Here is a 24,426-nt window from a genome sequence, read left to right on the forward strand (position 1 = left end):
CAATTTACCTAACAAAAAAATAAAGCTTAAAATACAACCATTTAACTATCTGTACTAGTAGTGACAATAAGTTATAAAATCTTTCAGGAAGTTGTTGACAGATAAAATCTCAAAAAGAAAAATCTGCAGGACATAGGGGTTAAACTATGAACTACTGGCAACTTTTATTTTCACTGTGGTAAATAATTTATCAGAGCTATTGCTCTCATTACAAAGCTCATTAGATACTTTTATTAAGAGTTATTTAGCCAAAATTATTCATTTGTAAAAGTAATATCACCTTCCTAGGATGGTAAATGCAAAATGGAACTTTCTAATAATTGTTCTTAATATATACATCATGTTTATACTGTAACTTAACTGCTGACATGATCCTCAACAGCCAGAGTTTGATATCTGATGTCATTAAAGATATCTTTTAGAAGAAGATAATGTTTGCTTTTTCCAGGAAGGCATCATTTAAATTTTTCTCAAATTTACTATTTTATTAACAATAATTACAAGCAAATGAATGTGAAAGGTAATATAAAAAGTGCATAGCAAGCACACACCTGGCTGTGTGAAGAAAGAACATCCCTACCACTGTTGGAGGTTTCAGAAGAAATTAAGGCAATGGCACCCCACTCCAGTATTCTTGCCTGGAGGATCCCATGGACGGAGCAGCCAGGTGGGCTGCGGTCCATGGGGTCACAAAGAGTCAGACACAAATGAGCGACTTCACTTTCACTTTTCACTTTCATGCACTGGAGAAGGAAATGGCAACCCACTCCAGTATTCTTGCCTGGAGAATCCCAGGGACAGAGGAGCCTGGTGGGCTGCCGTCTATGGGGTCGCACAGAGCTGGACACGACTGAAGCAACTAAGCAGCAGCAGCAGCAAGCTGAACACAATCTCTGGCCATAGTCTGGGTTAAGCACTTCTGAGAGTTCCCAACTCTTAAATATGAACAGGTAATCACACTACATAAGATAAAAGTCTCAATCAGCTATTTCCAAAGCCTGAGCAGTGACAGATTTTATTTTCTTGGGCTCCAAAATCACTGCAGATGTTGACTGCAGCCATGAAATTAAAAGACGCTTGCTCTTTGGAAGAGAAGTTATGACCAACCAAGACAGCATATCAAAAAGCAGAGACATTATTTTGCCAACAAAGGTTCATCTAGTCAAAGCTATGGTTTTTCCAGAAGTCATGCACAGACGTGAGAGTTGGACCATAAAGAAAGCTGAGCACTGAAGAAATGATGCTTTTGAACTGTGGTGTTGGAGACTCTTGAGAGTCCCCTGGACTGCAAGGAGATTCAACCAGTCAACCCTAAAGGAAATCAGTCCTGAATACTCACTGGAAGGACTGTTGCTGAAGTTGAAGCTCCAATACTTTGACCACCTGATGTGAAGAACTGACTCACTGGAAAAGACCCTGGGAAAGATGCTGGGAAAGACTGAAGGCAGGAGGAGAAGGCGACGACAGAGGATGAGATGGCTGGATGGCATCACAGACCAGATGGACATGACTTTGAGCAAGCCTGGGAATTGGTGATGGACAGGAAAGACTGGCATGCTGCAGTGCATGGGGTCACATAGAATCAGCCACAACTGAATTGAACTGAAATCCTGAGCCTTTTGAAGACTTTGTGGTGCAAATCAGGTTCTTCGTTTTCTCCACCACTAGCTTAGTATTGCTTATCAAGGTATATAAAGTTGTTTTCCTTCCTTCCTTTCTTCTTTCCTTCCTTCCATCCACCTTCCCCCTTACAAAATACTTAGCTGTTGTCTCCACTCCTACTTTTTCCATCCTCGTAGGTTTGCTTTAAAAAACAAAGTCCTTTCACTTTAGTTTTAGAGGGATTTGACGAGGGAGCATATGTTCATTTGCCACATTAAATGACAGCATAACATTTCCTAGTAAAGAAAATCATGAAACCATCCCTCTACAGACTAACATTTACATTTTTTCAAAATTTTGGATACTGCAAACAACACTGAAATGATCGTTTTCATGCATTTGCTTCTCCAGGATGGGTTCTTTGGGAATGCAAACTGATGACAAAAGGAGAACAATTCAGCAATGACAACCAAAATCAGAAACGCACATGACTCAGGACTTTATGGACTGCATGTATTTACATTTGGTTTAATGGACATTGCTAAACTGCCCTCCAGAATGGCTGTGTCAATTTACTTTCTCATTAACAGAGCACTAAAGGGCCTGTTGCTCTATATCCCTGCCAACACTGGTTGTATCAGTTTTTAAAAAATCATTGTCAAGTCAATAAACAAAAGAATATTTATTTCTTTTGTTTATTAAGGGATGTAACTGCTTTTCTTCTTGGTTGAATTTCTGCATTACTTCTATGATTATCTATTTATGGACTCTGTAGATCACAACAAACTGTGAAAAACTCTTCAAGAGATGGGAACACCAGGTCACCTTACCTGCCCCCTGAGAAACCTGTATGCAGGTCAAGAAGCAACAGTTAGAACCAAACATGGAACAACAAACTGGTTCTAAATTGGGAAAGGAGTATGTCAAGGCTATATATTGTCACCCTGCTTATTTAACTTATATGCAGAGTACATCATGAGAAATGCTGGGCTGGAGAAGCACAAGCTGGAATCAAGATGGCTGGGAGAAATATCAATAACCTCAGATATGCAGGCTTAAAATTCAACATTCAAAAAACTAAGATCATGGCATCCGGTCCCATCACTTCATGGCAAATAGATGGGGAAACAGTGGAAACAGTGACACACTTTATTTTCTTGGGCTCCAAAATCACTGCAGATAGTGACTGCAGCCATGAAATTAAAATACACTTGCTCCCTAGAAGAAAAGCTATGACCAGCCTAAACAGCATAATAAAAAGCAGAGACATTACTTTGCTGACAAAGGTCCATGTAGTCAAAGCTATGGTTTTACCAATAGTTGTATATGGATGTGAGAGTTGGACTATAAAGAAAGCTGAGTGCCAAAGAATTGATGCTTTTGAACTGTGGTGTTGGAGAAGACTCTTGAGAGTCCCTTCGACTGCAAGGAGGTCCAACCAGTCAACCCTAAAGGAAATCAGTTCTGAATACTCATTGGCAGGATTGATGCTGAAGCTGAAACTGTAATACTTTGGCCACCTGATGCGAAGAACTGACTCATTTGAAAAGACCCTGATGCTGGGAAAAATTGAAGGCAGGAAGAGAAGGGAATGACAGAGGATGAAATGGTTGGATGGTATCACCGACTCAATGCACATTAGCTTGAACAAGCTCTGGGAATTGGTAATAGACAGGGAATCCTGGCCTGCTGCAGTTCATGGGGTCTCAAAGAGTCAGACACCACTGAGTGACTGAACTGTACTGAACTGAACCTATTTTCCTACTAGATCCAATGACTGTATTATATTTATAAGGCCTTATATATTAATATTTTATATTAACCTTTTGTCTGTTAACCGATTGTTTTCCTCTAGTCAATCAGTCTTTTAAATGGGGCCTTTTGTAATCCAGAAATTTTATATTTTTATGTTGTAGAATTCTTTACGTTGTAAAATTATTTGTGGTTTCAAGATGCTAAGAGAGTCTCACCCTCTCAAAAGATTATAAAAATGGTTCCCTGTATTTTCTTTTAGCTGAAATAAAGTATTCGTGTAGTGTTTTGCGTGTTCTTCCACCCCAGCCTCCACAATCCTTGAGAGTGAAACTAAAACTACTTAGGAGCCAACAGGGGCATTGTACAACCACGAGTTTTTGGAGGCATAGACTCTCCAGAAAAACAGAAAAAAAGAATTTCTAAAATCTCTGGGCATTTGACCTATATCAAGAAAAGAGGGGTAAGAAACAGACGGGTTATTTTGCAAAAATAACAATTTTATAACAAAACAGTTAAAAGAGGACCCACACAGTTGGTAACTCTGTTAGCTAATCCTGTTCTCTGGTTTCATAGAAGCTTGCTTACATTTCTTATCCTCCCTACTGAATTACCCTCAGTCTTGTAAAGACAAGAATCTTACTCATCCTTGTATCTATTACATCATCTACTAAATACTTTGAGTATAAAAGATTCTAGAATATTTGATTAAATGAAGTGTATTTTCTCTAGTGGCTCAGACGGTAAAGAATCTGCCTGCAATGCAGGAGATATGGGTTTGATCTCTGAGTTGGGAAGATCCCCTGGAGAAGGGAATGGCTACCCATTCCAGTATTTTTGCCTGGAGAATCCCATGGACAGAGGAGCCTGGAGGGCTATAGTCCATGGGGTTGCAGAGTCAGATACAACCAAGTGACTAACAGTTTCACTTAACACTTTTACCTTGTAGAAATATATTTAAAACAAAAATACTTAAAAGATGACATACTTTATAATGAAAAGACTGTGAAAATAGTAATTACAGTAATAATAACAGCATTAAATATTTATTGTATACCTACTAAATGCCAGACACTATGCTAAACCCTTTATATATATTCTATTTTACATGCATTTTTATCACATATAGTATTTTTTTAAATCTTCCAGTTGCTGAAGAGTCATATTTTGCTCACTCCTATCACTGTCTTCTTTTTGAGAAAGTTTTTGCAGAAGGATTATTTCATAGTTTGATCTTAGCTTTCTCTACAATATCAGTATTTACAAAGTAATTTCTTTTAAGGCTTGTATAGCAGAAAAGCAAGTTTCTATATATGTACCTCATGTAAACCCAATTCCAATTTCATCACCATTTCAGAAAGATGACGATTTTCTAACTTGAGTGATTCCAGCTGACCCAACATCTCCTGAGAAGGGAAAAGTAGAAAAAAAGAAATAAATGTAATGAATAAATCAAATCCATCTTAAAAATTTTTTCTATATATAATTTTCATTAGGTGAAGTTACATTCTTCATTCATATACACAAATACTTTCTAAAACATTTTTTGAAGAGGTGTTTCAACATGAATTTGTATGCATGCAATTAAGAGTATTATTCTAAACAGATCAATCCCGGCACTGGTGACTCCCTGGCACTCCTCTTCCTGGCCTCTGCCTCCAGCATCTTGTAATCTGCACTCCTTTCAAGTAGCTTATTCCTACTTGAAGATTCCTGCCTTCTTTGGCTTCCTGCTTCTTTTCTGAAAACTATCTGGTTTTCTTCCTTATTGTCTCTTTCCTTTTTAGCATCATTCTGGCACCTTTTTACTCTAAATGAGTAGTTTCCTAAGTTGGGTTCAAGTCTCTCCTCTTCACACTCTGTGCCTTCTCCTTACAATATCTAAGTCTCTTGGGGTTTCAAATGCCAACTTCATGTAAAAACTTCCACGGCTAAATGTCTTACCTTGATTTTAATCTTGCACTCCAGGCCTTCTGTGGAACTTAGATATTTCCATATGAAAGTCCAGTTTTTATCTCAAACCAGTGCCCATCTGCCAGCTTCCCCATTTTGTGTAATATTCATACAAATTCATTATCCTCCCCAAACCTGCTCCTTATCTTTTCTGTATTTCATTAAAGAGCATCACTCTCTAATCAGTTGCCCAAGCTGAAATCCTAGTGACATCCTTCCCTAACTCTGTCTAACTCACTCTCCCTGTCCAGTCAAATACAAAGTCTAGTCAGTCTTACCAGGCAAGTATCTCCAGAATGATCCATTTCCCTGGGTCTCCCCTGCGCAGTGCTCAGGCCACCATCTCACTGCTGTGACAGCATCTGAGTGGTCTCTCTGCCTCCTTTCTTATTCTCCATACAACCACAGATACGTTTTGCTCCTGTTTAACCCATTCTCTACAGACCCCAAGATAACATGAAAACCCCCGCACAGGGCAGGCGGGCCTTTCAGGAGCTAAGCCCTGCTTTCCCATCTCACCCCTTACCACTTGTCCCACCTGCCACAGCGAACAGGTAACCGTCACCACTCACCACAGAAACAGCCCTTTCACTTGTCTGAACTACTCTTAACTCCTGCCAATCTTCACTAGACTACTTGTTAACCAGCCTAAAGAAGGGGGTTAATAAAAATGTACTGAACTAAACACTATGCAAATTATACCTTTAATAAATTGAACCTTCAAAAACAAACTTCAAATAAAGAAAATTTTTGTTCAAGTTTCACCTTATGCTCGACTGCTTTTTCTTCTGCCTTTTGTATCTCTGCTTTGAGTCGCTTTTCCATGTCAGAGGAAGAACTTTTGGTGGAAGCAATAGTGATATCTCGCTGATGTAACTCTCGAGTTAGCTGGGAGATCTCCATCTTCATTCCTTCTAGTACAGAACTGTAACTCTGTTCAGCCTGTAAAATCTGTTCTTTCAACTGCAAAAAAATACAAAGCATTACAAATTGAGAAAAGACATGTTAGATAGAAAAATATAATATTAATAATAGAGTAATTTTTACCTTGCCTCAAGTCATAAATTTTTCCCTAATTAAATCTGCAAAAGATTAGCAATTTACCAAGCTGCATATCTGTACTGAAGGTCAGGTGGTTATGCCCACAATTATTTATTAGATCTCCAAACAGTGAGAGACAGCTGACTCAAATGCTGAGAACCAGCATCAACGAGCTGAAGCACACATAGTCTAGAGGACAGCATTCGTTACCTTCACTCTTTCTGGTTGCAAATCTCAAAATTTGCTTATATGGTTTCCTGGTCCACAGAAGATAACAGAAAGAGAAAAAGAAAGGAGCTAGAAGTAATCTCAAAGAAGTAATAGAAATGACTCAACAAACAGGACAGCTAGGGCCACTAACACAGAGACAAATTCCACAAACTTCAAATGCCAATGAGGATATAACTACCCATAGTACAGAAGAGAACACACATCCATCACCACCTTCAGCCAGTAAGAAAATACTAAATGCCAGCTCAATTAATATGTTCATGTGTTCATGCAAGCAAGAAGGTGTGTTATCTTTTAGAAAATTTTTCATCAAGACATATTTAAAATAAAGTTGTAAAGTTCAAAGGGGGCAGCCTTCAATTATCTTGAAAACACTTAAACGGCATCCCTGAGAATGACACAGACATTCTCCTAAGCACCTTACAGGCACTCTACTCATGAGCATCACATGGCCTCTGGATGACATTTTCCTCTCATTAAAATTAACTACTATAACCTCCCAACCCACTGCTCAGTCTACAAACACGGAGGGGTTTGCACCTCTCACCTTCTTGATCTCAGCCCTGTACTCATTGTTGTGCACTTCCATCTTCTTCAGCTCTCCATATTTTTCCATTAGCTCTTGGCTCAGCTGTTTACATGTTGCACTCACAGATTCTAAGCTTTATGACAAAAATAAGGTCACATATTTAAAACAAAACAAAACCCTGAATCCCACAAGTTCAGTTATCTAACTACTCTCTTAATGTCCAAGAAATAAACATCACTTTGTACCCCAAAATAAAACTCATTTCCAATTTCCATATCAGTGGAGTCAGCAAAATCCAATCCACACTTCTGGGGAGATACTTTTGACTTCTGTGTTCACCTATATACCTTCTATCTGCTTAAAATACTACTGGTTACAAAATTCTAAATGTTATAGCAACATAGGCAATTTTTTCTCTCTAGTCGTACACGAGCTGCCATCATAACGTCAGTCTTCACCACGCTTAATTACAACCCCATCCTATACACAGCTGCCAAAATAATCATGAGTTCCCAGTCTGTCACCTTTATTTATCCCTCATCAGGGACACCATACTTCTCTTATCTCACAGCTTATATCCACTATCAAGTCGCTTTGCTTCTAAATTGCTAGGCTTTACAGTCTGCCTTGCGCCATGTGCTAAGTCTGACTTCTTTTCTTTTCACATACCACCTCCTTGGCCACACAGCACCTCCCCCTACCACCTGACAATGGACAGTCAACACCTTTCAAGAATCGAATCAGCATTTACCTGGATAGAGCCACCCCAACCCTCATTCCCCTAAATCATCTTAAAAACAGTCTACTTTCAATTGTTAGAGTTTGAATGTAGACACTTTCTAGAACTTTCACTTTAAATTGCTCTTAGGTCTTTTAATGTACATATTCTGTCTCTCAAACTACAAATTCTATAATTAAAATAATATCTTTAACTTCTCACCTCCCTTTAACCTTGTCCACCATACTCTCGGGCCCTTCATCATTTGGCTCCAGACTGTTCAATAAAGGCTTAATAACTGTTAGACTGTTCCCACACACAGCCAATTTACCAGATAAGCTATTGTTCAAAATATCACCTTGGCAATACAACAACACAAAACAATCATGTACATTCCTCCAGTTCCTGTTTCAGGGAGTATTCTGTTCAAACTGAACAATACAAATAAGCTGTCTAAAAGGGTTCCTTTTTCTACCTGTCTTTTGCTATAGAAAAATAATCTTTAAAGTCATTCAGTTTTATTACTGAACAGGGGTATTTGTATCCATTTATTCCAACCTTATTTCTAAAAATCCTAGAATGCTTATTATGTGGTACTTAGTACATGACTGCTGCTGCTAAGTCACTTCAGTCGTGTCCGACTCTGTGCGACCCCATAGACGGCAGCCCACCAGGCTCTGCTGTCCCTGGGATTCTCCAGGCAAGAACACTGGAGTGGGTTGCCATTTCCTTCTCCAATGCATGAAAGTGAAAAGGGAAAGTGAAGCAGCTCAGTCATGTCCAACTCTTAGCGACATGACTACAATATGTCAAATAGAACACTGAGATAGAGAGAGAAGAAAAATCAGAAATAAACTTGTCCTATCTAAAGATGGAAAAATCGAGGCCTAAAGAGAATAAGGTGTTCCAGGTTGGCAGTGTGTCGGAAGCAAGACACAAGTCTTCAGAGTCTGCTGAAAGCATAGCAAAACATGTAAAAGACCACTAAAAAGTTAATCAATGGGAAATCTATGATAAAAGTTATAAATATCAGCTCTAATATCAATAACAATTTGTCATTGTTGTTTAGCTGCTAAGTCGTGTCCACCTCTTTTGCGATCCCATGGATCCCCACCAGGCTCCTCTGTCCATGGGATTTCCCAGGCAAGAATTCTGGAGTGGGTTGCCATACCTTCTCCAGGGGATCTTCCCAACTCAAGGATTTAACCTGTGTCTCCTTCACTGGTACAAATGGATTCTTTACCTGCTGAGCCACCAGGGAAGCCATGTCAAGAAGAATGTGCTGTGCTGTGCTTGGTTGTGTCCAACTCTTTGCAACCCATGGACTGTAGCCCACCAGGCTCCTCTGTCTATGAGGATTCTCCAGGCGAGAATATTTGAGTGGGTTGCCAAGCCCTCCTCCAGGGGATCTTCCCAACCCAGGGACTGAACCCAGCTCTGCTGCATTGCAGGCGGATTCTTTACTGTCTGAGCCACCAGGGAAGCCCGTCAATAAGAATACTAAACTTTATTTTATTCAATCTACAGTGTGCAAATATACTTCAGTAATGAGAATTAAGACTATCTTAAGTATTTCAAGGTGAGAAATAAAGCAAAAACTCTGTGGATGCATGTATATTTACTATGCAAAGAAAATATTTAGTGGTTTCCAAAAACAGTAATAAAAGATATATTAGTTAGAGAAGGGACAAAAATTTGTTACTTAAAAAGGCAAAATGGAAATTTTTTGGTTGTTTGTTTCCCTGCAGGCTAACAGTTTATATATTTTTATCTTCTACATGCAGAAAATATTAGAGTACAAATGACTGTGATTTACGTTTAAAATAAAATATCAAACTGCTCCTAATCAAAAAGTTCTGCAGTATGACCAAAAAAAAAAAAGTTCACTGTATTGTAATACAAGTGAGCTGGGCATAGTACAGCATAAGTAAGAATTCAATCAACACACAAGGACATATCAACAGCATTTCAGAACAGAAGGAAGGAGCACCACATGTCCAGTGAGACCTCCCCAGTGAGGTGGCTGGTAGAGGGGAAAGCCAGTCTAACCGAAGGCCTTCTGCATGGGAGAAATGTGAAAACATACAGAGAGTCAATACAGACACCTCTTGAAGAATTGGGTTTTGAAGAAGAGCAGAGAAGTATGGAAGTAACTTGACAGGGATGTAGAATTAAAGGAGGGTTTTCATCTTTTTCCCAAGATGAGGAATATTAAAACAAATTTTATACCAGGGGAAATGATTTAGCAGAGATTAAGAATTGACAATGTAAAAAAGAAAAGAAAAAACTGTAGAAACTATACAGAAGTGGAATCTTAGAAGCACAGACATGTCATCCATTGATTCATCCACTCTTCACAGATTAAGGGCACAGACAGGTGCAGGCTGACTGGTAGGTCTGGTGGTAAAAAGATTAGGAAGTTCTACTTTACTTGAGATCAAAGTTCTCCTTTAATCTCAGTGAAATCAGAAGTTAGGCCAATTTGTGAAAGCTGGAGGAAAAAACATGTTTTCATTTGTTATATTAGCTTACTTTATCAATACAATGATTGAAATAGTTTCTAACAATTTGAACATTGCTGAAATGCATGTAATTATCTACCTGCCTTCCAGACGCGTCACCTCTGCCTGCAGAAGCTCTTCACTAGTGTGGGTAAAATCCAGTTGGCAGAGCACGTTCTGCAAGTCCCCCTGCCCTTGAGAGGCATACCTCCTTTCTGCCAGAGGTTCCTCCAGTGATCTACGGGAAGATATAGAAGGATTGTTAAAGGCCTGTATCTTTGCAAACAAAAACAACACAGAGGCAGTTCATATTTTCCCAATTCTTTTTAGTAATGAAACTCTTCAGAATTCTTTAGTCTGTTTCCTGGTTTACGAAAAAAGGGAGTTCATCTTTCAGTGTCCTATCTTTTTGCCTTTTTAAGGGGTTCTCAAGGCAAGAATACTGAAGCGGTTTGCCATTCCCTTCTCCAGTGGAACACGTTCTGTTAGAACTCTCCATCATGACCCATCCATCTTGGGTGGCCCTACATGGCATGGCTCACAGTCAAGGCTGTGGTCCATGTGATCAGTTTGGTTAGTTTTCTGTGATTGTGGTTTTCAGTCTGTCTGCCCTCTGATGGATAAGGATAAGGAAGCTCCCTGATGAGAGAGACTGACTAAGGGGGAAACTGGGTCTTGGTCTGATGGATGGGGTCATGTTCAGTAAATCTTTAATCCAATTTTCTGTTGATAGGGAGTGGGGGTCGTGTTTCCTCCCTGTTGGAGGAGTTTGACCTGAGGGCAAACTATGGTGGAGGTAATGAAGATAATAGAGACCTCCTTCAAAAGGTTCCATGCACACACTGCCGCAATCAGTGCCTCTGACCCTGCAGCAGGCCACCACCGACCCACGCCTCTGCCAGAGACTCCTGGACACTCACAGGCAAGTCTGGCTCAGTCTCTTGTGGGGTCACTGCTCCTTTCTCCTGGGTCCTGGTGCACACAAGGTTTTGTTTGTGCCCTCCAAGAGTCTGTTTCTCTAAGTTCTGGCTGCCCTATGGTGGGGTTAATGGTGACCTCCTCCAGGAGGGCTTATGCCATACCCAGGTCTACTGCACCCAGAGCCCCTGCCTCTGCGGCAAGCCACTGCTGACCCATACCTCTGCAGGAGATACTCAAACACAGTTCTGGCTCAGTCTCTGTGGGATCCCTGGGTCCCAGTGGCACAAGGTTTGTTTGAGCCCTCTGAGCATCTCTGGCCAGTATGGGGTTGATTCTAAACGTGATTGTGCCCCTCCTACCATCTTGCCAGGGCTCCTCCTTTGCCCTTGGACGTGGGGTATCTTTTTGGTGGGAGCCAACATACTTCTGTTGATGGTTGTTCAGCAGCAAGTTGTAATTTTGGAGTTCTCACAGAAGATAAGTACATGTCCTTACCAGCTACTAATCATGATCTATTTTACCAAAGAAGGTAGGCCTCCCAGGAGACAAAAGACTATAATTCCTTTCACGTTTGGAGTTTTAGCAAGGGTACAAATTAACAGGAGACAGAGAAAGAATAGTCGCTAAGTCATGTCTGACTCTTTGTAGCCCCATGGACTGTAGCCTGTGAGGCTCCTCTGTCCATTGGATCATCCTGGCAAGAATAATGGCATGGGTTGTCATTTCCTCCTCCCGAGGATCTCCCAACCCAGGGGACTGAACCCACGTCTCTTGCACTGGTCGGTGGATTCTTTACCACTGCACCACCTGGGAAGCCCATGCAGATTGACAAAAGGGCTTCTAACTTTCTAAACGTCAGAGTTTCTTGTTTAGGGGACCCACACTGAAGGTAGAAAAAAATAACCACACATTATTATCTAATACCCTAAAAATTTAACTCTGAAATTAAAACTAAGAAAACCTATAATATGATCAAGCACAAAATTATGAATATGTAATATTAAAAACCATGCAAATGCCAAACCACCCTGTGGCTAAGACTAATAACATTTAAGATTATACCTTATGGTCTCTACTGTGTGTTGAGTATCAACTGCCTTTAATTTTGCTTGCAGCTTCTCCTTTTGTATTCTTGCATCATGGATAAAATTTTCTTGAGTCTGAAGAGCTGCCTTCAATCCTCTCTTTTCTTCTTGCAGAACCTGTAAAAATACTCAGAAAAAAAGTCAGATGTTATTACAGTTTTTCTATTTCATGAGAAAAGGAAGCCAGGAGTCAAACTGTAAATTATATAACAGATACAGTATTAATAGGCCCAATGTCAATATCTGATCCACTGGCTATAGGGTAGGTAAGAAACTGCAGATTTTGGAACCTGGTTCTAGGTTAGTTTCTCTTAAAACAGACACACACACATTTCCTCAGTTATAGTATATAAAAATTTAAAAATATACCTCTAGCAGTTTTTCAGATTCCTTCAATTTTTCTTCTTTCTGCCGCTGCTCTTGCATAATAGTCATATTGGTTCCAACCAAGTCATTGACTCTCATGGTGAGGCGCTCTATTTCCAACTCATTGGCACAGATAGTATCATTGGCCCGCTCCAGCTTACTGCTCAGGTGCTGAATTTCCGACTGGCTGGACAGTTCCACAGACTCTAATTTTTGTTTCCGATTGGCAAGCTGAGCCTAAAAATACACAAATTACCAATTGGTAAAAGTAAAAGAATAATCAATGAACAAGGAAGAATGAAAATGAAACTGAATTTTACCTCCATAAAAACATACAGCAATAGATCATTAAGTAATATATAATTCATTCACCACTCCAGTCAAAAACTGAACAAAAATTTAAGCAGACATTTCTCAAAAGAAGACATACAGATGGCCAATAAACACATGAAAAGATGTTCACATCACTCATTATTAGAGAAATACAAATCAAAACTACAATGAGGTATCACCTCATACCAATCAGAATGGTCATCAGAAAAAGAACTACAAACAATAAATGCTAGAGAGCATGTAGAGAAACTAGAACCCTGCTGCACTGCTGGTGGGAACGTGAACTAGTACTGCCACTACAGTATGGAGATTCACAACAAACTAGGGATAAAACCACCATGTGGTGGTGGTTTAGTCACTAAGTCATGTCTGGCTCTTGTGACCCCGTGGACTGTAGCCCTCCAAGCTCCTTTGTCCATGGGATTTTCCAGACAAGAATATTAGAGTGGGTTGCCATTTTCTTCTACAGGCGATATTCCCAATCCAGGGATTGAACCCACATCCCTTGTGTAGAAAGTGGTCTCCTGAATTGCAGGCATATTCTTTATCACTTACCCACTAGGGAAGCCCCCAAACTACCATATGACCCAGCAATCCTACAACTGGGCATATACCCTGAGAAAGCCACAATTCAAAATGACACATGTACCCCAATGTTCATCACAGCACTATTTACAATAGCTAGGACATGGAAGGAACCTAGATGTCCATCAACAAATGAATGGATAAAGAAGTTGTGGTACAATGGAATATACTCAGTCATAAAAAGGAATAAATCTGAGTCAGTTGTAGTGAGGTAGATGAACCTAGAGCCTCTTATATAGAGTGAAGTAAGTCAGAAAGAAAAAAACAAGTACTGATATATTAACACATATATATGGAATCTAGAAAAGTGGTAGTGATGAACCTAGTAGAGAACAGACTTGACACAGCAGGGGAAGGTGAGAGTGAGATGAACTGAGCAAATACCACTGACATACATAGACCATCACGTGTAAAACAGACAGTCAGTGGAAAGTTGCTGTATAATACAGGGAGCCCAGTCTGGCATTCTAAGACAACCCAGAGGGGTGGAATGTGGCAGGTAGGGAGGCTCAAGAGAGAGTTGATATATATATAATTATGACTGATTCACACTGATGTACTACAGAGACCACCACAACATTGTAAAGCAATTGTTCTCCAATTTTAAAAATACATATACATACATATATATGTGTATATATAATATATTCATGATAGAAAGAAAAAAAAAAAAAAACTCCATGATAAAAACTAGGAATAGAGAGGAACTTTCTCAACTTGACAAAGACTTTCTACAGAAACCATACAGCTAACATTATACTTAATGTTGGGAAACTTGACACTTTCCCACAAAGATCAGATATAAGGCAACAATCTATCCTTACATCACTCCTTTTCAACATCATAGTGGATGTCCTAGTTAATGCAGTAAGAAAAGGAAATAAAAGGTATACAGATCAGGAAAGAAGTCATAAAACTACCTTTATCCACAGATGATGTGATCATCTATGTAGAAAATCTGAAAGAATCAACCAAAAAAAAAAAAAATTCCCTTGAGTTAATAAGCAACTATAGGAAGGTTGCAAGATATAAGGTTAATATATAAAAGTCAACCATTTTCCTATATGCCAAAAGTAAACATGTGGAATTTAAATTAAAAACAAAACATAGGACTTTCCCGGTAGTCCAGTGGTTAAGAATCTGCCCTGTAATGCAGAGGACACGGGTTCAATCCCTGATCAGGCAGCCAAGATCCCACATGCCTTGGAGCAACTAAGCCCATGCACCACAACTACAGAAGTGGATATGATGCTGCAACTAAGATCCATTGCAGCCAAATGAATAAAATAAAAATTAAAAAACAAAAAAACACATCACTATTTATATTAACACCTAAAGAAATTACTTAAGTACAAATCTAATAAAATATGTACAAGATCTATAAGAGAAGAACTACAGATCTCTGATGAACGATGTCAAAGAATAAACGACAGATATTCCATGTTCATGGAAAGGAAGAATCAATACAGTCAAAGTGTCAGTTCTTCCCAATATTATATATGAATTCAATACAATCCCAATCAAAATATCAGCAAGTTATCAGCATTTTGTGAATATCAACAAAACTGATTCTAAAGTTTACAGGGTGAGGCAAAGAGTCAGAATAGCTAATACAATATCAAAAGAGAAGAACAAAGTTGGCTGACTGATGTTACCTAACTTCAAGATTTACTATAAAGCTATAGTCATCAACAGTGTAGTATCAGCAAGAGAACAGACAAATAGATTAAGGGAACAGAATACAGAGCCCAGAAATTGACCCTTATAAATATAGTCAACTGATCTTCGATAAAAGAGCAAAGGTAATAAGATGGAGCAAAGATAGTCTTTTCAACAAACGGTGCTGGAATAACTGGACATCCATATGCAAGAAAAAAAAATGACATGTCTGACAAAGGCTTTATGCTCTCCACAAAAATTAATTAAAATGGATCATAGACCTAAATGTAAAATGCAAAACTTACAAAACTCTTGAAAGATAATATAGGAGAAAACGTAGCTAACTTTGGGTATAGTGGTATCTTTGTAAATACAACACCAAAGACATGATCCCTGAAAGAAATAACTGATAAGCTGAAATTCATTAAAATTTAAAACTTTTGCTCTGTAAAAGACAATGTCAAGAGAATGAGAAGACAAGCCACTTTAGCAACTGTCTCATGGACCTGTAGTACACAATTCCTGTACATTTGGATGATTTTTTAGGCTTTGTATCCCAGCTATACTGTTTTTTTTTTTTTTTTTTTACACTGGTTTTTAGCTCCCAACTTTCTAGTTTTTCACAAGTTTAATTCCAGCATCCTGAAAGGTACTTCATCTTCACACTGAAGACAGACATAAAGTATTTGTGTAAGTAAAACTTCCCATATTCTAAGTATTTTTAAAAGGTAAAGCACACAATTTTATTTTAGAAATTTAAGTCTCTGGGAAATCTATCTGCTGTGTAAAGATTTTTATTGTATACAGTACAGGGCCAAAATCCTACTATGGTCACATAAAGTAGATGCTCAATGATGCCCATAAGCCAGAGAGAGGGTGGGAGGAGAAAGGCAAAGAGGCAGAAAAACAGTGTTTATATAAATTACAGACCAAGATTCCAGCATAAAGAATCAAAAACTTTTTACCAGATTCCCACAATAGTGTGAAAAAAGAACATCAAGCAGGTTTAGATGCCAGGATGCAACTGCCTCCAAACTTTTAAAATACCACATAAACTACCCACCTCAACAAGGGGAAACCTTACACAGAATTCTGCACAGAATAAAACACTGAAGATACTGGATGATGGTGGTAAGAGAAAGAGCCCGGCTTACTGAACCTCCCAACCCTATTTTAAATTGCACAGTAGCCCTGGGGCTTGGCAGAACACAGCTAGAAAACCACTGCTCAACTGGATGCTCAGGATGAAAGACAATACGTGATTGCAAAACATTAGCATTGTCTAACACTGTAATAGCTATTTAACATTCAGTTCAAATCCGTGATCTTAAAGTAAACTGGTGTTGAAATTAATAGTTTAACTAAGCTATAGTTTAACCAGCGAGTCTAGATTTGATACATAAAAACTAACCAATATCTTAGTTCTATAGCATCAAAAATACAGCCTTTTCCCCCCTTTTTTTTACACTGAAGTACAGATGACATACAGTATGTTAGTTTCAGGTGTAAAACATAGTGATTTGACACATATACATTATTACTGATCACCATGATAAGTCTAATAGCCATCTGTCACTGTACAAAGCTATTACAATATTATAAACTATATTTCCTATGCCGCACATCACATCCCATGACTTAATTATTTTATAACTGGAAATTTAAATTAATTTCCTTCACCTATTTTGCCCAACTCCCCTCATCCTCTCCTCCATGACAACTGCCAGTTTGTTCTCTGGATCTATGAGTCTGTTTCTGTTGTTTCATCCCTTAGATTCCACATGTAAGTGAAGTCATATGGAATTTGTTTTTCTCTGTCTTATTTCACTTAGCATAATATCCTCTAGGGACATCCAGATTGCTGCAAATGGTAAAATTTCATTCTTTTTTTATGATTCATATACCACATTTTCTTTATCCATTCATCTATCAATGGGCACTTGGGTTGCCTCGTATCTTTGTTACTGTGAATAATGATGCAAAGAACATAGGGGTACACATATCCTTTTGAATTAGTCTTTTTTTTTTGGAAAAATGGACAGAATTGTAATTGTTAGATCATATGATAGTTCTTTTTTTAATTTTTAAGGAATCTCTATGCTGTGCTTCCAATTTATATTCCCACCAACATTGCATGGGGGCTTCCCAGATGGTACAAAGATAAAGAATCCGTCTGCCAATGCAGGAGACGCAAGAGACTTGGGTTCAATTCCTGTGTCAGGAAAATCTCCCAGAGTAGGAAATGGCAACCCACTCCAGTATTGTTGCCTGGAAAATTCCACGGACAGAGGAGCCTGGTGGGCTACAGTCCATGGGGTTGCAGGAGCTGGACATGACCGAGTACATACACACAACAGTGCAGGAGGGCTCCCCTCTCTTCATCATCTTCAACACTTACTTGTTACCTTTGGGTAATAGCCATTCTGACAGGGGTGAGATGGTATCTCACTGTGGTTTTGAATTGCATTCTCCTGATAATTAGTGATGCTGAATATCTTTTCTCAAGTCTGAATGTCTCCTTTGGAAAAATGTCTATTCAAGTCCTCTGCCAATTTTTAAAAATCAGGTTGTTTTTTGACCTTGACCTCTTTAAGTTCTTTGTATAGTTTAGATATTAAACTCCTTACAAGATAAATCATTTGCAAATATGTCCTCCAATTCAATTTTCTTGGACAACAAAATCATTGCAGATGATGACTGCAGCCATGAAATTAAAAGACGCTTACTCCTTGGAAGAAAAGCTATGACAAACGTAGACAGCATATTAAAAAGCGGACACATTATTTTGCTGACAAAGGTTCGTCTAGTCAAAGCTATGGTTTTTCCAGTAGTCATGTATGGATGTGAGAGCTGGACCATAAAGAAAGCTGAGTGCCAAAGAAATTATGTTTTTGAACTGTGGTGTTGGAGAAGACTCGAGAGTCCCTTGGACTGCAAGGAAATCAAACCAGTCAATAATAAAGGAAATCAATCATGAATATTCACTGGAAGGACTGATGGTGAAGCTGAAACTCCAATACTTCGGCCACCTGATGCAAAGAACTGACTCTTCTTCTGACACTGGGAAAGATTGAAGGCAGGAGGAGAAATGGACGACAGAAGATGAGATGGTTGGATGGCATCACCAACTCAATGGACATGAGTCTGAGCAAGCTCCAGAAGCTGGTGATGGACAGGGAAGCCTGGTGTGCTGCAGTCCATGGGGTCGCAGAGTTGGACACGACTGAGCAACTGAACGTAACTGATTCAGCAGTATACCTTTTCATTTTGATAGTGCCTCTGCCATCAGTTCCTGTGCAAGGCTTTTTAGTTTGATAGAGTTCCACTTGTTTATTTTTGCTTTTGTTTTCCTTGCCTGAAGATACAGATCCAAATATATATATACACATATATATATATATATATATGTGTATATATTGCTAAGAACAACGCCAAAGAACATATTATCTATGTTTTCTTCTAGGAGTTTTATGCTTTCAGCTTTCACATTTACGTGTCATCTATTTTCAGTTTATTTTTATACAAGGTATAAAAACCTGTCGTTTCATTCTTTTTTCCCAGCACCATTTTTTGAAGAGACTGTCTTCTCCCCCATTGTATATTCTTGGCTTCCTTGTCATAAATTAGTTCAGTTCAGTTCAGCCACTCACTCATGTCCAACTCTTTGCAACCCCATGGACTGCAGTACACCAGGCTTCCCTGTCTATCACCAACTCTCGGAGCTTGCTCAAACTCATGTCCATTGAGTTAGTGATGCATCCAACCATCTTATCCTCTATCGTCCCCTTCTCTTCCTGCCGTCAATCTCTCCTAGCATCAGGGTCTTTTAATGAGTCAGTTCTTTGCGTCAGGTGGCCAAAGTATTGGAGCTTCAGCTTCAGCATCAGTCCTTCCAATGAATATTCAGGACTGATTTCCTTTAGGATGGACTGGTTGGATCTCCTTGCAGCTCAAGGGACTCTCAAAGAGTCTTCTCCAACACCACAGTTCAAAAGCATCAATTCTTCGGTGCTCAGCTTTATCATCCATACATAACTACTGGAAAAACCATAGCTCTGACTAAACTGACCTTTGTCAGCAAAGTAATGTCTCTGCTTTTTAATATGCTGTCTAGGTTGGTCATAGCTTTTCTTCCAAGGAGCAAGCATCTTTTAATTTCATTGCTGCAGTTACCATCTGCAGTGATTTTAGAGCCCAAGAAAATGAAGTCTGTCAGTGTTTCCATTGTTTCCCCATCTATTTCCCATGAAGTGATGGGACCAGATGCCATGATCTTAGATTTCTGAATGTTGAGTTTTAAGGCAACTTTTTCACTCTCCTCTTTCACTTTCATTAAGAGGCTCTTTAGTTCCTCTTCACTTTCTGACATAAGGGTGGGGTCATCTGCATATCTGAGGTTATTAATATTCCTCCTGGCAATCTTGATTCTAGCTTGTGCTTCATCAAGCCCATCATTTCGCATGATGTACTTTGCATCTAAGTTAAATAAACAGGGTGACAAGATACAGCCCTGATGTACTCCTTTCCCAATTTATATGGTTATAAGTTAATGACCATATAAATTAATGACAATATAAATGTAAATTTATTTCTGGGCTATTTGGTCCATTGATCTGTGTCTGTTTTTATGCCAGCACCTTATACTTTTGATTACTATAGATTTGTACAATAGTTTGAAATCAGGGAATATGATAATTACAACTTTCTTCTTCTTTCTTAAGATCGCTTTAGCTCTTTGGGGTTTGGTTTTGTGTGTGTGTGATTCTATACAAACTTTAGACTTATCTGTTCCAGTTCTGTGCAAAATATCATTGGAATTTTGATAGGGACTTCACTGAATGTATAAACTGCTTTAGGCAGTATGGACATTTTAACAGTATTAATTCTTCTAATCCATGAGCATGGTATATCTTTCAATTTATTTGTGTCATCTCCATCTGCAATTTCTCTCAAAGTCTTAGTTTTCAAAGTACAGGTGTTTCACATTTTTTTGGTATTTTAAACTTTTAAACTTTTTGATGCAGTTGTAAATGGGCCTGAAATCTTAATTTCTCTGATAGTACATGATTAGTGTACAAAAAAGCAACAAATTTCTGTATATTGATTTTTTTAGACATCAACTTTACTGAATTCATTAGCAGCCATTTCTGTTTTTATTATTGTGGAGGCTTTAGGGTTTTCTGTATGTAGTAACATATCACCTGCAAACAGTTTTACTTCTTCCTCTGCAGTCTGGGTGCCTTTTATCTTTTTCTTGCCTGATTGCAATGGTTAGGATTCCTAATACTATGGTGAATAAAACTGGTGAGGATGGGCATCCTTGGGTGTTTCCTAATCTTAGTAGAAAAGCTTTCAGCCTTTCACAGTGGAATATTATTCTAGCTATGGGTTTCTCATATATTGTTGTTGTTCAGTCGCTAAGTCATGTCCTGCTCTTTGCAACCCTATGAACTGCAGCATGCCAAGCTTCTCTGTCCATTACTATATCCCCGAGTTTCTTCAAACCCATGTCCGTTGAGTCAGTGATGCCATCCAACCATCTCACCCTCTGTCACCCCCTTCTCCTGTTGCCCTCAATTTTCTCCAGCATCAGCATCTTTTACAATGAGTTAGCTCTTTGCATCAGGTGGCCAAAATATTGAACCTCTGTCAGCAAAATGATGTGTGTGCTTCTTTATACGCTGTCTAGGTTTGTCATAGCTTTTCTTCCAAGGAGCATCTTTTAATTTCATGGCTGCAGTCACCATCTTCAGTGATTTTTGGGGCCCAAGAAAACAAAATGTCACTGCTTTCACTTTTTCCCCTTCTATTTGCCCTGAAGTGATGGGACTGGATGCCATGATCTTAATTTTTTGAATGCTGAGTTTTAAGTCAGATTTTTCACTCTCCTCTTTCACCTTCATCATAAGGATTTTTAGTTCCTCTTCACTTTCTGCCATTAGATGGTGTCATCTGCATATCTGAGGTTGCTTATGTTTCTCCTGGCAATCTTGATTCCAGCTTGTGATTCATCCAGCCTGGCACTTCACATGATGTATTCTGCATGTAAGTTAAATAAGGTGACAATATACAGCCTTGACGTACTTTCTCCCCTAATTTTGAACCAGCCCATTGTTTCATGTCAGGTTCTGTTGCTTCTTGACCTGCATACTGGTTTCTCAGGAGGCAAGTAAGGTGGTCTAGTATGCTCATCTCTTTAAGAATCTTCCACAGTTTGTTGTTATCCATGCCACCAAAGACTTCAGTGTAGTCAATGAAGCAGAAGCAGATGTTTGGGGGAATTCCCTTGCTTTCTCTGCAATCCAACGGATGTTGGCAATTGGATCTCTAGTTCCATTGCCTTTTCTAAACCCAGCTTGTACATCTGGAAGTTCTCGGCTCGTGTACTATTGAAGCCTATCTTGAAGGATTTTGAGCATTATCTTGCTAACATGTGAAATGAGCACAAGTGTATGTAGTCTGAACATTCTTTGGCCTTGTCCTTCTTTTGGATTGGAATGAAAATCGACCTCTTTCAGTCCTGTGGCCACTGCTGAGTTTTCCAAATTTGCTGGCATATTGAGTGCAGCACTTTAACAGCATCATCTTTAAGGACTGTGAAGAGCTGAGCTAGAAGAATTCCATCACCTCCACTAGTTTTGTTCATAGTGATGCTTCCTAAGGCCCACTTGACTTCACACTCCAGGATGTCTGGCTCTAGAGAGTGATACACCATCATAGTTATCCAGGTCATTAAGACCTTTTTGTACAGTTCTTGTGTATTCTTGCCACCTCTTCTTAATCTCTTCTGTTTCTGTTAGGTCCATACCATTTCTGCCCTTTGTTGTGTCCACCTTTGCAGGAAATGTTCCCTTGGTGTCTCTAAATTTCTTAAAGAGACCACTAGTCTTTACCATTCTATTATTTTCCTCTATTTATTTGCATTGTTCACTTAAGAAGGCTTTCTTTTCTCTCCTTGCTATTCTTCGAACTCTGTATTCAGTTGGGTTTACCTTTTCCTTTCTCCTTTGCCTTTTGCGTCTCTTCTTTTCTCAGCTATCAGAACGGCCTCCTCAGAGAACCATTTTGCCTTACTGCATTTCTTTTTCTTTGGGATGGTTTTGGTCACTACCTGTACCTGGGTTGGTTTTGGTCCTGTACAATGCTATGAACCTTCATCCATAGTTCTTCAGGCATTATCTCTGTCTCTTCATCTTCAGGCACACTGTCTCTGTCTCTCTTAGGCATTCTGGTGTGTGTTGTGTGTGTGTGTGTGTGTGTGTGTGTGTGTATGCCACATCTTTTTTTAATTTTTAAATTTATATTTTTAACTGAAGGATAATTGCTTTATAGAATTTTGTTGGTTTCTGCCAAACATCAACAAGACTCAACCACAGATATACGTATGTCCCCTCCCTCTTTAATCTCCTTCCCATCTCCCTCCCCATCTCAACCCTCTAGGTTGATACAGAACTCCTGTATGGGTTCCCTGAGACATACAGCAAATTCCCATTGGCTCTCTATTTTACATATGATAATATAAGTTTCCATGTTACTCTCTCCATACATCTCACCCTCTCCTCCCCCTCCTCCTCTCTTCCCCTCTCCCCGTGTCCAAAAATCTGTTGTCTGTTTCTCTGCTGTTGCCCTGCAAATAAAATCTTTGGTACCATCTTTCTAGATTCCGTATATATGCATTAGTATAGGATATTTATCTTTCTCTTTCTGAGTTATTTCGTTCTGTATAATAGGCTCTAGGGTCATCCACCTCATTAGAACTGATTCAAATGTGTTCCTTTTATGGCTGAGTAATATTCCATTGTATATATGTACCACAACTTTTATTCATTCATCTGTTGATGGACATCTAGTTTGCTTCCACATTCTAGCTATTGTAAATAATGCTGCAATGAACATTGGGGTACACTGTCTTTTTCAATTTTGGTTTCTTCAGGGTATGTGCCTAGGAGTGGGATTGCTGGGTCATATGGTGGTTTTATTTCTAGTTTTTTAAGGAATCTCCATACTGTCTTCCATAGTGGCTGTATCAATTTACATTCACACCAACAGAGCAAGAGGGTTCCCTTTTCTCCACACCCTCTCCAGCATTTATTATTTGTAGACTTTTTGATGATGGCCATTCTGACCAGTGTGAGGTGATATCTCATTGTAGTTTTGATTTGCATTTCTCTAATAACGAGCGATACTGAGCATCTTTTAATGTGTTTGTTAGCCATCTGTATGTCTTATCTGGAGAAATGTCTGTTTAGGTCTTTTTCCCACTTTTGTTGTTTTTCTGTTATTGAGTTGTATAAGCTGCTTGTATATTTTGGAAATTAATCCTTTGTCAGTTGTTTCATTTGCTATTATTTTCTCCCATGCTGAAGGTTGTCTTTTCACCTTGCTTATAGTTTCCTTTATATATATATATATATATATATATATATATATATATATATATATGTCACATCTTCTTTATTCATTCATCTGCCAACGGACATTTACGTTGCTTCCATGTCTTGGCTATTATAATCAGTGCTGTTTATAATCAGTGTGTTTGGGTGGGGGGCATGTATCTTTTAGAATTACAGCTATCTGTTGATATATGCCCAGGAATAGGATAAAGCTGAGTCATATGGTAACTCTCTTTTTAGTTTTTAAAGAAACCTCCATACTACTTTCCATAGCAGCTACACAATTCATTTTGTTTATAGTTTCCTTAAAAGCATCTAAGTTTGATTAAGTCCCATTTGATTTTTTAAAAATTTTATTACTTTGGGAGGCTGACCTAAGAAAACATTGCTACAATTTCTGTCACACCATGTTTTGCCTATGTTCTCCTCTAGGAGTTTTGTGCTGTTTAGTATTTTTATTACCTCCTTTTTGAACTCAAGATGTGGTAGACTGGAGAGATCTGTTTCATTGTTTATTCTTTCAGGAGACTTCTCTTGTTCTTTTAATTAGGAGTGGTTCCTCTGCTTCTTTATACTTACATTTCTAACTCTAAATTTAGGAGAAACAGTTACCTACTTGTGGCTGTTTTTGTGTAGGAGCATCTGTGTGTGGCCTGCATGTGTCTAATATTTTTGGTGCAAGGGCTTTTAGTATAGAAGCCTCCCATGTCTTTCCTCAGTTTGCTGGCTGTTATCCCCTTGATACAGGGCGTGAATG

The 24,426-nt window shown here is 38.8% G+C and overlaps 1 protein-coding gene across 8 annotated transcripts in view; it reads right to left on the bottom strand.

Moving 5' to 3' along the window:
• The window catches only part of CEP63 (centrosomal protein 63), a 79,440-nt gene that overhangs the window by 10,265 nt on the left and 44,749 nt on the right, over positions 1-24,426 (bottom strand). For all 8 annotated transcript variants that reach the window (XM_070376037.1, XM_070376029.1, XM_070376016.1 and 5 more), the window contains 6 exons: positions 12,703-12,936; positions 12,311-12,450; positions 10,428-10,565; positions 7,127-7,241; positions 6,073-6,270; positions 4,674-4,760 (listed from right to left, as the gene is read on the bottom strand). In XM_070376037.1, coding sequence (XP_070232138.1) covers positions 4,674-4,760; positions 6,073-6,270; positions 7,127-7,241; positions 10,428-10,565; positions 12,311-12,450; positions 12,703-12,936 — 912 coding nt within the window. The remainder of the gene's footprint in view (positions 1-4,673; positions 4,761-6,072; positions 6,271-7,126; positions 7,242-10,427; positions 10,566-12,310; positions 12,451-12,702; positions 12,937-24,426) is intronic.

Source organism: Bos mutus, chromosome 1, assembly GCF_027580195.1.
Source record: "Bos mutus isolate GX-2022 chromosome 1, NWIPB_WYAK_1.1, whole genome shotgun sequence".
NCBI classification, from domain to species: Eukaryota; Metazoa; Chordata; class Mammalia; order Artiodactyla; family Bovidae; genus Bos; species Bos mutus.